This window comes from Microtus pennsylvanicus, chromosome 13, assembly GCF_037038515.1.
Source record: "Microtus pennsylvanicus isolate mMicPen1 chromosome 13, mMicPen1.hap1, whole genome shotgun sequence".
In the NCBI taxonomy this organism is placed as follows: Eukaryota; Metazoa; Chordata; class Mammalia; order Rodentia; family Cricetidae; genus Microtus; species Microtus pennsylvanicus.
In genome coordinates, this window is record NC_134591.1 from 51,661,513 (window position 1) to 51,675,183 (window position 13,671).

A 13,671-nucleotide genomic window follows, 5' to 3' on the forward strand; every position below is an offset into this window, starting at 1 on the left:
ACATCTCCAAGATAATTCTCTTGATCTTTTCACCCATGGCGTTTCCTGTGCTGCCATGTCTCTACCCTCCCATCTTACTTAATACAAATATAATTAAAAGCTCATTTGGGTAATTACAGACATACTGTTTGTCTCAGTCTACTGTAGGGGCCCCATGGATTGAGAGGCCATGTCTTCTGGCCATGCTGCCAGACTGATAGCATGTCGGGTCCAGCCCCCGTCAAGAGCATAGCAGATGCCTCAAGAATGACCGTAAGAATACAAAGTCAGGGACCTCTGCACACATGCTCCATAAGGACTCTATGTCATAAGGACTTTACTGACACGGTCACGCTTATGGTTCTGTTACACAATGCCACTCCACCGGTCACACCATGACCATCTTATCAAGTAGGCAACCTTGCAGACGGTGGCATACTGGTCACAGATGGGCCATCTAGTATTACACCAAGCCACACGCGCACTTCCACAATCCATCATCTTCCTCTGGAGAGCTAGAGAGCTACAGAGTCAGACAGACATAGTCACGGGGTTACACCCAAGACACACTGACACACTCAGGGGCTATAGACCAGGTTTTCACACAGTCTCGTAGTGGCTCTACATACTGCCAGGTTGTCACCTAAGACATGTGGTCCCACAGGCAGACGTGGGGACACATACATACTGACCACAGTCACAGTCTCATGGACCTGTCCCTGAGTGCAGAGGCCTCAGACAGATCACACAGCTCCCAAGGAAGTGTCATGGTCGGGTATGAGGAAGGGGATGTGGTGATGAGATGGAGGGCTACGGGGAGGGAAGTGAAGCACCTAGGCAGGGTTGCACATGGCAGGCCCACCAAGTCAGTGGTATGTATGATCTAGATATGGAAGGAGGGGGACAGAGGATAAAGATGAATCACAGACACAGAACTTACCTGTGTGGGGTACAGGGGTCACAAGGGTAAGAAAGGGTCAGAAGGCTGGGCAGGGAGCAGAGAGAAGGCAACCACTGCCTGGACAGAGACTAGCAGGACACTTACCTGTCCCTTTCTTGGGGTCCAGACTCAAGAGCCCAGACTGGAGTCCAATACTGGACTCAGCAGACCTGACCACCCACCTGCTCGAAGGGGAAGGGTGTATGTCTGTGTGTGTCCCAGCCCAGATGTGACAAGTGTCCCAGCCCAGATGTGACAGGTATGGCCTAGGGAGGCACTTACTGGACTGTGCTGTACGGGCCTCTATGGTGGGAGTGAAGACGCCCACCCCCAGATCTGAGCGGGCAGCCAGCTGGAAGTGGTACAGCGTGTCAGGCTTCAGGTCCTCAAGAGTGTAGGAGGAGGTGGGGTCGAAGGTCACCTTGTGCTGGAAGAGCAGAGAGCACTTACTGACTGCTCATATCTCAGAGGCCACTGGTTAGTCCCCACATGGGCTGCAAGCAGTTGGCAGAGGACCCACCACGGTTCTATGAGAGGACCCACCCCACGCAGTCACACAAGCCAAACAAGAAATGCATGGCTTGACTCATAGCACAGCCACTTCAAAGATCACCAGGACCAGCAGAGATCTGTGGCCCTAGGGGAAACGTCAGGCTAGGACAATAGCACACAGGCCAAGAACTCAAAGGATCAAAGGCAGACCCTAGAAACTTTGCCTCTGGCACAGGAGTGGTGCAGGCTACATAAACCCACACAGGCTACAGGGGCCACAGTGCTGCCGGGAGAAACCCAGGAGCTGGAACCTGTCCAGGTGCGCCCAGCACAGACTAAGAGGAACCAGAGGATGCTCTCCTTCCACCCTTCCTAACCTCATGGCTCACCTGCTGGCCTTCATCCTCTGCTGCCCAGTACACCAGTTCATACTTGGTGATCCGCTCCTGCGGGGGCAGCAGCCATGAGAGCTGGATCCTGGTGTCCGACTCAGCTTCGGCCTGGAAGTCTGCAGGCTGTGCAGGCACTGCAATGCCCACCCCAGGCACTGTCAGCTTCACGACACCTCCAAGGGCCCAGTGAGAGCATGCCAACCTCTCACTCCCTTGTCCTGCATCCCCTGTGACCACGTATCTGTAGAGTATGGCACCCTTGCCCTCCCAAGCTCCAAATTTCATAGTCCGAGGAAACAGGAATGACCTTCCCAAGCCTTTGCTGTCAGCTGCCTACCCAGAACGCAGACCCCTACCTACCTCCCTGTTGTGTCTTGACCTGGATGGTAGGGCTGGGTGGACCATCGCCCACGGCAGTGAAGGCAAGGACGCGAAGGCTGTAGGTGATGCCAGGTAGCAGGCTGCCCACAGTGGTAAGGAGTCCTGCGTCAGTGTTGTGCTTGTGCCAGGCGCTCAAGGGGCGCCGGGAGTCTGGAGTGTAGTAGACACGGTATCCCCGTACCAGGCCATTGGGCTCTTCAGGTGGCTCCCACTGCACCAGCATGGTGCTGGCACTCAGCATTCGGGCCTGCACACGGCGCGGAGGGCTGGAGGGTGCCTGCTCACCCGTCCGTGCGCGCACCGCCTCACTGGGTGGTCCTCGTCCAATGCTGTTAACAGCCAGCACACGGAAGGCATATTCTGAGAAAGGGCTGAGGCCACCAATGCTGTACCGGGTGGTGGCCACGCCATCCACTTCCTGGAAGGGGCCCTCTGTGCCAGCCGCACGGTACTGGATGCCATAGTAGGATACAGGCTCTGCATTTCCAGAGTCCCATGTCAGGGTAACACTGGTGGCAGTTGTCTCTGTCACCACAAGATCAATTGGAGGCTTTGGCAGAGCTGAGGAGAAAGAAGTGTTGGAGGTCAGGACTCTGAGAACAGAGCCAAAACATCATCCAAATGCAGCGTACAGCCACCTGAGTGGGTTGACACCCACAACCCACCTTGAGAAAAGGCTTACGGTGACTGTTAGGGGCAGCTACGTGAGACACAGCAGCCAGCTCTGTCCGTGGCCCCAGAAGCCTTGAGTCCTTTAATATGTAACACACTGCTCTTGGGACCCCACATACACTGGATCATTACATAGCAAATGGGATTCACCTAGCAGACTTGGTCCTATGAAGTCCCACACAGTCCACACACCTAGACTAGGCAGAGATCTGCTTGCTGCTATACTGCGTGTGTGTGCGCACGTGTGTGTGTGTGTGTGTGTAGTATCTCCCAAGGAACTGGCCTTAAGAGTTCTGGAAAAGGCCGGGCGGTGGTGGCGCACGCCTTTAATCCCAGCACTCGGGAGGCAGAGGCAGGCGGATCTCTGTGAGTTCGAGACCAGCCTGGTCTACAAGAGCTAGTTCCAGGACAGGCTCCAAAACCACAGAGAAACCCTGTCTCGAAAAACCAAAAAAAAAAAAAAAAAAAAAAAAGAGTTCTGGAAAAGCCACAAAGCCCTAGTAGACCCCATGACGTGGCTCAGAATGAAGGTGGCAAAATCCCAGCCACGATCGCTCCATGAAGAAAGACCACCATGTACTAGGCACCACTTTCGTGTCAGAGTGGCTCGCGGTCATATCTCTGCCCTCTGGGATTTATATTCTGGGGAAATAATCAGCAAATGTGTCGATGTAACTATGTACAAGGACAGCAGTAAAAAAACCACGGTCTCTCCTCGGACAGGGTGAACAGGGAAAGTCTCATAGTGCTGAGGCCGGAAGGGAGATGAGCCAATGACTACTGGAGTGGACAGGGAGCAGGAGAGGGGACTGGAAGTTTGGATCTGTGTGGCTAGCAGGTACTGAGGGTGAGAGGCCAGCTGGTGCTCCCGGGGACTACCAGAGCAATGTGAGCCCCTGAAAGCTACCTTCTGTTTCCACATAAGGAAACAGCCTAAGGCTAGCAGTAGTTCTCAGCAGGGCGTTTAATTTAGCACGTGTGAGGTCCTGGGTTCCAGCCCAAGTAGGATCAGGTGGAGTGATATGATCCTGGCTTACACACACTGCTTTTTGCAGTATTAGGGATTCAATCCAGGGCATAACGCATGGTAAAGCTGTGTCCCCAGCTCTTAGTTTGTATCTTGAAAAGATCATCCAAGTTGAGAGCATTGGTATATGTATACTTTTAATTCCAGCACTTGGGAGGCAGAAGCGGGGGGGTCTCTGTGAGTTCAATTCTGGCCTAAACTACAACAGTGAGTTCTCCAAAGCAACAGAATTGTTTCCAACCCAACCACACATCCCCAGAAAAAAGAGAAAAAAAAAAAAAGACTATTCAAGTTGCAGAACGAAGGATGGATCAAAGTCAGGTAAGAATATAAGCAGGGAGATCACGGCAGAGCCTGTCACATAAATACTAAACATACGGCTGGACACGGTGAAGCAAGCCTTTAATAACAGCACTTAAGAGGCAGAGGTATGAGGATCAGCAGCCTACACAGTGAATTCCAGGACAGCCAGAGTGACATACTAACATACTGTCTCAGACAGACAGACAGGTAGGTAGGTAGATAAAAATTCTAGATATGTATTGGGCTGGAGAGATGGTTCAGCAGTTAAGAACACTTGTTGCTTTTTGTTTATTAGTCTGTTTTTCAAGATAGGGTCTTTCTGTGTAGCTTTGGAGCCTGTCCCAGAACTTGCTCTGTAGATCCGGCTGGCCTCAAACTCACAGAGATCCACTTGCCTCTGTCACCCAAGTGCTGGGATTAAAGTCGTGCACCACCACTGCCTGGCTCACTTGTTACTCTCATAGAGGGCCAGGATTCAATTCCTAGGACCCACATGTTAATTCACAACCATCCATAAACCCCACTCCCAGATGATCTGATGTTCTCTTCTGGCCTCACAGCACACACACACATGATGTGGGAGTGTCTTATATAAATCTGTACACACACATATGTAGGCAAAACACTCACACACAAAAGAAACTGAATAAATCTTAAATAAATTTTTAAGAATTATAAATATTAGGGCTGGAGAGATGGCTCAGTGGTTAAGAGCATTGCCTGCTCTTCCAAAGGTCCTGAGTTCAATTCCCAGCAACCACATAGTGGCTCACAACCATCTGTAATGAGGTCTGGTGCCCTCTTCTGGCCTACAGACATACACACAGACAGAATATTGTATACATAATAAATAAATAAACAAATATAAAAAAAAAGAATTATAAATATTAATGTTATGTGTGCCTGTCCCCAGAGGCGGGGCAGAGAAAACCTCCCCTCACCTTGGCTATCAGTACACCCTTCTCCCTGGGACGCTGTTCAACCCAATAGTGGTTGCAGGCTGTGAATTCAGACCACCAAGGCCAAGCCTCTGCTTCATCATTTACATCAGTGTGACCCTGGGCAAAAGATGTATTTGAACTGCTCTCTTGTAAAACAGGAGGAACAGGAGCATCTGTTCTCCCTAAAAAGCAAAATCAACCTTTACTGGCACAATGCCTGCCAAGTGGGAATACCAGCTGGCTATTCCCAGTACCCATCTTCTTTCTAAGGACCTGCCCAGAGCTGGGCACCTTAAAAGAGGGTAATGATCGCTCAGCCCTCCAGACTCAACCACCACTAAAGCCCCCCGAGACAGAGGAGGACATCAGCTGGCTGAGTCATCCGGTACACTTACCTTTGACTGTGACCTGGGCCGTGGCCTCTATCATGCCTAATGAAGAGATGGCCACACAGGTATAGTTGGCAGATCGCATGACATTGCTTAGCTCCAGAACGTTGCGGCCCACTGGCATCTCGTCCTCTTTGGTAAGTTCTTCGGCACCCATCATCCACTTCACATACGGCATGGGTGCACCCACTGCCACACAAGTCAGATTCACGCTGCCACCCGGCATCACCTCCTGGCTGCTGGGAGGGATGGAGAAACGAGGAGCCACACGACGCACTGCGGGAGGAGGGAGAGAGGCACTCACAGGCTGGGCAGGGCACAAGGGTGGACAGAAGGGCAGGGGCCCCTCATCACGGAAGCCTCTCTTGTCAGAGCCAGGGGGACTGGCTCACCACTTCCCACCTCACTTTGGGACTAGAAGTGGTCCCTGTACTCAGGAACCATCTGGAATACCTCTTACTGAGAACTTGCAACCAAGTTTCCATCTTAAGGCCTGGGATACTCGGCCAAGGTCACACAGGACTTAGTGCAAGAGTCAGGCCTGGTTAGAGCCACAGTCCAGGTGGTCCTCCAGAGACCACCCTTGCTTTCTCCTGCCTTCCCTCCTCCAGTGTCTCTAGAGTGATCAGATGGGGAACCAATGAAAGAAATCCAGGTCCTCAGAGTATGGCTGGGGCAGGTAAAGGATCAGTTCTCTGGAGTCAAGGTCTCCACCTTGAGGCCACAGCCCCAGGAGAGAAGAGGAAATGGCACAACCACCTGCTGGGCCTTGGCTGTGCTTTCAGTCAGCCTGGGACCCACAATGTGGACTGCCTCTTAGGAGGGCTAGCACAGGCACAAGGGGTTGGGCGGGCCAGGGACGTGGTCCGCGGGCAGGATGGGCATGAGGATGGCAATAACATGATGAGGGCGCCGAACAGACGGCTTTCTGTGCCAGTGAGCGAAGGTCTCAAGGAGGAGGGTGGCTGTGCCTGGCCACGACCCCCAGCCTTGGACTCCCCTGGCCAGAAGCTGCCCTGAGTTTCTCAGTCCAGGGCACAGCCTGGAACCAACCCTTCAAGTAGCAAGCTTGGCACAGACATTCAGAGCATGCAGAGGGGTAAGGTGGACAAGACCTAGCCACACAGAGGCATGCTTGGCATGCAGACAGGCCATGCAGCTGCTGGCAGAGGTTCCTATGGCTCCTCTTTGGTCTCCCTTCCACAGAGGGTCAGAGAGGACAGGCAGCAAGCCTAAGTGACCCAAGGGCACGCTACGAGAACACTGGTCTCTGGGGACTCTTGCTGGGGAGCCCAGACATGCAGAGGACCCGTGGTACCACATACGAAGCATCTCACACAGCCCCAGATCACAGAAGCAGAGCTAGAAGCACTGGAAAAGACCACCAGGTCCAACCTCACCTCACTTCACAGCGGTCAAACCGAAGCTCAGAGCTGAGACATTTAGCAGGAGTCACCAGGCTGTATTATGGCTCTGTCTAAGACAGCTTTCAAAATCAGGTTCCCTCCAAACACGTAGGTAATGCCACTACTAACACCTAAACTACCACCACCACTTCTGGGCTCGCTCGAGCAGGCTCTACGCTGGCCCCTCATCTTGTGGGCCTCCACCTGACCACTCCCATGCTCCCTACAGACAATGGGCATTCCCCTGATTAACAAGTTCCTGTGTGGTTCCTCACGGGCGGGCAGCCTCTAAGACCTTGCATAGAACCCGCTTCCACACTGTCTCCGACTGTTTCACTAAGTTCCTCAGCTGGAATCACAACACTGGCAGCCTCAAGTGAGTCACAGTGAATGGCTCGCAGGCCCGGCCTCTTCTCCAGACTCACGTCAGATATGCATCAGGAGTATATTATAGCCACACAGAGTTCTGCCTTTGTCCAGAAGCAGCACCTCCCTTCCTTTTCCCCTCCCCTCCCCTTTTCTGTTAAGAGTGCTAGAGACTGAAGGCAGGGGCTCGTACATGCTAGGTTTTATACTCCACCACTGAGCAACACTGCCCATCCCATCTTCGTTTTCTCTATGGGAGCCATCTCCCTCTCTCCATTCTTGGCACACGGAGCGTGTGATCCAGACCCAGCTAACGAGAAACAACCTTTGGACCAGAAACAACCTTTGAATGTTTACACAACTGGTGGGAGCAGAAACACAGTCTACAGGGGCAGTTGAGCTCAGGCTGGAACCTTTCCCAGCGCATGGGAGGACCTGCCCCGTACAAAGATAAGAAGGTGGAGCGGCAGAGTAATGACAATGGCCTGATCACACTGTCTAAAGACCTGGCCTCAGCCCTGCCCGACATCCAACCTACTTCTACACGGCCAAGTTCTGTAACCTAAGGGACTCTTTGTTTCGCTTAGATTTGCTCGTAAGGGGTTTCTATTCTCCCTCTCCTCAAAAAAAATTATTTATTTTCGAGACAGGGTTTCTCTGTGCAGTCCTGGCTGTCCTGGAACTTGCTCTGTAGATCGGGTTGATCTTGGACTCAGAAATCTCACTGCCTCTGCCTCTAGAGTGCTCTCAGGCATGCTCTAAGGGCATGTGCTAGCACTGTTCAACAAAATTTTTTTCTATTTATTTAGATTTATTTTATTATTTTGTGCTTGTGAATGTTTTGCACCAAATACGTGCCTGATGCCCAAGAAGGTGGTGCCCTGGCCACTCCTCTGAAAGCCTCCAACTCTGGCCACCGTCAGAAAACGGAGGCACTGTGGGAACTGATACTAAGAATAGTTTTTATTTCCCTCCAAGATGCAGGTAGCAGGGAGAGAACTCTAGGGGCTACAGAGAGGCATGAGGTCAGGGTTACCCCCGTACTAGGCCCCAGGTGTACCACTGAGGACCTCACTCACACATAAGAGCACTAGGTCCCAGCCATGTGCGGAGTCCTCGAGGCCAGCCTCCTAGCACACAGGCAGGTCAGCACATCTGCAGGGGACAGGGTTAACGGGTCGGGGGCAAGAGAGTGTCCTGAATGCTAATGGGGCCCTGTGTCTTGACCCTGTGCCAACAGCTGGAAGTGGCTGATGCCACTCAGCACAGCATCTCCACCATCCTCCCCCTGATGCCAGAAGCACAAGGCCTCCAAGGGGAGCAGGACTCACCCTGGACTCGGTCTATTGACAGAAGCAACAGCAGGGAAGGAAAAACTGGAGCTGGGGAAAATGCTCTTAGGGTCTACTCTCAGGCTGCAACAATGCCGGTCTATTACCGTTCTCCGTGCATCTTTAGTGCTGACATTTTATAGACAATTTCCAAAACAGGGCCCTGCCATTTCTGGATTATATTTCAGCTGTAACTTTTAAGTCTAATTATTTGCGCTGACAACCCCCTATAATAGGGCGGTGCGGCGCCCAGAGGCATCAGCATTCAGTGGAGTGACAGCCTAATCGCAGGGGGAGGCAGCCCCGCAATCTGCATTCACTGGCGGAAATTTCTCTGATGAAAATAACACAACATTAAGGAGGGGATAAGGGGCAGGATCCACTGTATCAAGATAAAATAACTCTTTAATAAATAACCTTGTGGCTGCCGCAGAGCAGTAATTAAATGCTGGCACACCCGGCACACAGTTTTAAGTAAAGCTGGAAAAATGTAAGATGCAATTATCAGCACCAAACAAATTACCAGCCCGGCAAATCCCCCCGGAATATTTAGAAACTCATTTCTCCTTCCCGTTAAATATTTGTGTATGCGCTTATTTTTGGTGGGACCACAGGGTGGGTGGGGCGAGGGACAAAGGATGCAGAGGGAAGGTGAAGGGGTGTGTGGGGAGTGGCTGCGGACTAGGATGTCTGCTGATGACTGTTTTCTGAACACCCTGGCAGATCCGCCTGGTCAGCGAAATGGTGTAACCGAAATGCCCCAGAGCTCAGGAGTGCATATGGATGGAGGCTTATGCTGATATCTGAGCTGGGGCTGCAGCCCTCCACCTGACCTGCTCCCTTGTCCTCCTGGAGTAAACTCAAAACCACAGATCAAGATGCAGAGGGCACTTGCTAGCTTGGGTCTGTCATGTTTCTTCCTTGGACACCCAACGTCCAGAGGACAGGAGAGCTGCTCTGACTCTTTAGAGCGTGGGATATGTTAAGGACCACTAGCTCCTTCCTGGCCCAGGACTGGGGAGTAGAGGCCTGGCTCCAAGGGGACTGCTCTGGGAAGGGATCTGAGCAGTTTCTAGAAGCCCTGCCCAACCTACAGTTGAGCTGACTGCTACTCAAGGCCCTATCAAACTCCAGTTGATGACTCAGACACTCCAGGAATAAAAAACCTGGATGTGAATGCCCAGTGCCATTGCCCAGCACGGGGCTGAGGACTGCTAGCTGACTAGCGAGCCACACACTCTACACAGAGAAACAGAGGCTGGTGGAGACGCTCAGGCAGAGAGGATGACCTTGGTTTGGACCTGGCAGGAGACAGAAAAGATGCAGCGATGGGACACTTGCACAGTGTGCCAAGGTGATGCCACTCGCCTTGTGTCACAACTGTCACTGTCTCTGAGACGTAGACCAAGAGGCTGGTCTTAAGTCTGCTTCATGAAACACAAGTAAGGCTCAGGGGCCTCAAGGACAGGGCAGACACTGCAGGACTGTGTCGCATACTGCAAGATCTCAAGGGACAACTCACTCTAAACTAGCTTCTTCCTATTATCTCCGGCAGTTCTGGCTTCTCTTAGGCAAACATGGCTTACATAAGGGTGGGGAAATGGTAGAAGTTTCTCCAACCCTCTGATCATGTCAAGCACATCAGCCCTTACAGTCCCTCTGACCCATAGCTCTCCACAATCGCTCTTGAACTCGACCAGGAACAGACAGCTAGCCTGGCCTGGGTGCAACGGTGGGGGGCAATTTTGTGCCATGCACCATGCATGCGTGGCCACTCCAGTTGTGGAGCCTGGCTAAGGGGACATGCAGACACACAGTGCATCAGGGACTCAAGCAGCAGAGGCATGCAGGGCAGAAGGCCTGCCCACCCATCCCTGGTCCTGCCTGCCAGCCAGCCCAAACAGTGATGAGCAGAGGCCAACTGGCGGGCAGGCACGGCTGGAGCGAGCCTGAGGGAGCTGACCAAGCCCGCTGGTCCCAACTGACGGGCACAGTCGGTGGGCCAACTGTAGATGGATAAGAAGTGAAAAAGACCAACCTTCTCGCTGATCTGAGAGATGAGAGTTTGGGTTGATGGCAGAGTGCGATGAGGATGAGGAGGGAATAAAAAAAGACAAGGAGAAACACAGAGAGAGTAAAAACAGGCCAACCTCCATCTGCCCACACAGCACAGAGACAAGACAAGACTCCTGTGCCCCTCGCACACACACGTGCACACAGGTGCACATGGACCACGCCGCTCACAAAAGACTCAGGACTCATGGAGGGACACAGTGGACAGGGCTGGGGCCCACCAGCGGGTGCCAGGGACAATGAGGGCAGAACTGGGAGGGGTAGAAGTGGGGCATGGGCCAGTCCCACACCTCACACACCCTCACAGCTCAGACAGACCTGGTAAACTGGGCTCTGAGGTCAGGGCCCACCCAGCTCACAAACCCACCAAGGCACACAAGCCACTACAGCCCCACCCCCGTGAGGAAGCCCCATGCTGCACAAGACCAGTGTGAGGAGCACGTCTGGATGCCTGTGGGAAGAAAGGCTGGGCGGTAACACCCTCACTTCAGACAGCAGTGGCTCAGGTGCCAGGTCCCTGAAGAGAACGGGGAGGATGGTAGTCCCAGTACGTGTAAGCCAGGCTTTGCCAAGGGCAGGGTTCTGCCTTGGCCCAGGAAGCTGTATGCCTGAGAGCTGGAGGGGAGACACGCCGTGGATAGAAGGAGAAAATGAGTCACTCAGGGAGGGAGTCAGATGGTGAAGGAGAAAGGCTGGTCCACCCAGCGTGCCTGGGCCTGCTAGACTGTGGGTGGAACTGCAGGCAACTGTGAACGAAGTCAGATGTAAACGCACAATGTGTGTCCCCCAGCGCCATCCCAACAGAAACCCAGACAGCTGACTCGTTTGTGCTTCCTGTGCACCCGGCAGCGTGCTGGGAGTTTTGTACGTATTGCCCCAGTGGTGGGAACAGCCCTAGGGCCTCAGAGAGGCAGTGAGAGCCCTGACAGTTTGGGGAACAGAAGGAGAATGTGGGAAGGCTAAGTCTGAGAAGGCAAGACACAGCAGAACAAAGTTAGAGATGGAGACAGAAGCCCTTGCGAGGCAGCAGTCCCAAGCAGAGGGTCTCCACAGTGGCAAACCACCTCTAGGTGCCAGTGTCTGGAGAGTTGGGTTATTTAGGCTGCTTTGGCTAAGAGGCACTACCAGTACCTGACTGGTTAGGAATGCTTCTAAAATACCCTACTGTGCAGAGAACAGCCCTCAACAGAGATGTGTACGTACCATCTAAAATGTCAACAGGACTAAAACCCCTGAGCTCTAATCCACACAGTCCTGACTCAGGAGGCTCAGACCCTGACAGAGTTGGAGACTGCCATCTCTGGGTGGTAACAGGAGCCACTATGGAAGGAAATCTTGAAGGCACTATGTTGGGAGACAGGAGGCCAGTAGATAGGGACCAGGGCAGGGCTCTTCCACGCCTATCCACCCACATGCAGAATTCCAAATACAGAGCTGGTGGCTAGCATGACACAGGCTGTCCCAGAACACTTCTTGGGGCAGATGAGACTTTGCCAGGCATAAAAAAAAAAAGTGGAAACACTATGGGGCAAGGGGCAAAGAGCAGGGCTTTTCTTTCTTTCTTTTTGGGGTTTTTTTGAGACAGAGTTTCTCGGTGTAGCCGCCTCCTCTGCCTTCTGACTGCTGGAATTAAAGGTATACACCACCACTGCCCAGCTAATTACTTTTATTTGTGTGTGTGTGTGTGTATGAATGTTTTGCCTGCTGCCTGTGGACGTTAAAAGAGGGCATCAGATCCCCTGGAACTTAAGTTGAATACAGTTGTGAGCCACCATGTGGGTGCTGGGAATTGAACCTTGGTCCTCTGCAAGAGCAACCACTGAGCCATCTCTCCAGCCCCAGGGCTTTTCTTATATACATAAATCCTGGACCCAAAGGGCCAGCAGAGATTTAGAAGGGTTTTAGATGGGGGGGGGGGAGCGGATGGGACAGAAGTGAGGCTGGCTTTAATAAATTTTCTAGACAGGAAGGGCTGAGGGTAAAGGAACCCACACCTTCCAAATCTCTCTCAAGTGGAATTTATCCCAGGAGACGGGAAAAGGCAGGATCTAGCTACGGTCACGCCCAAGTTAATCTTGTGTGGACAGTGGGGCCTCTGGAGGTAGGGATGCTTCACGGAGTTAAGATCTCCTGCTCAGTGCCCTAGCGGCCACCTCCACCCAATTCCAGAGACAGCCACCACCTGCCACTAGGGCCACAGCCAACCTGGCAGTGCTAGTTTAATGGGTGTGGTGCCTAGCTAAGATGCCCCGTATTATCTGAGTGGCCTTTTTCTGCTTTGGTACTGCCTGTGACTGCTCTACTCCAGGAAAAGGCCATAAGGCACGCTTAAACACCTGGCTTGGGGTTTACAAAGGCTGCGCCAGATTCTCCTGTCTCTGGTGGAGCCCTGTGCAGCAGGGCTGCCTCAGTGAAGCCAGGAACTTCCCTGTGGCTGAACAGGGAGGAGGCTGGTCATTGTGAAGAGGGAATTTGCCAGATTCCTGCGCCTTTGTTAGCTACTTAGCCAGTGTCAGCCTGGGGTGAAGGCCGTGCTCCTTACATCTCTACTCCTTTTAGCTTCCAGGAAGTACCTGGGTGCCAGGTCTCTATCCTGATGGTATTCCTAACTTCAGGCAGTGGGTCATCTCAACTGAACTGGTTTACAGGACACCTAAGAGCAAGGGCAACAATGGGGCTTTCCCAACCCCCATGAAGAAACACCATTAGCCCAAGACAAACAGCTCCTCCGCCTGCGCTGGACTGCTCACCTAACAGGTCAACACCTGTGGTCTCTCCAGAACCAACCTGTGCCCTGGGGCACAGCAGGCCCTCAGTAAGTAGCTGGCAGCTCGCTTCTCTCTGCCTTGAGTAAGCAAGTCTACCAAACTGCTCTGAGAGGAAGAGGGACCACTGCCATCGCTCAGGCTCCGCAAGCTAGAGGAAGGGCAGCTCACCCTCAAAAAGATGAGGAACCTTCCATGGGAAAGAATCACGGCT

The 13,671-nt window shown here is 52.8% G+C and overlaps 1 protein-coding gene across 8 annotated transcripts in view; it reads right to left on the reverse strand.

Annotated features, from left to right (window-relative positions):
• The window catches only part of Ptprf (protein tyrosine phosphatase receptor type F), an 82,556-nt gene that overhangs the window by 26,347 nt on the left and 42,538 nt on the right, over positions 1-13,671 (reverse strand). For all 8 annotated transcript variants that reach the window (XM_075946620.1, XM_075946627.1, XM_075946624.1 and 5 more), the window contains 4 exons: positions 5,523-5,792; positions 2,164-2,745; positions 1,801-1,937; positions 1,202-1,346 (listed from right to left, as the gene is read on the reverse strand). In XM_075946620.1, coding sequence (XP_075802735.1) covers positions 1,202-1,346; positions 1,801-1,937; positions 2,164-2,745; positions 5,523-5,792 — 1,134 coding nt within the window. The remainder of the gene's footprint in view (positions 1-1,201; positions 1,347-1,800; positions 1,938-2,163; positions 2,746-5,522; positions 5,793-13,671) is intronic.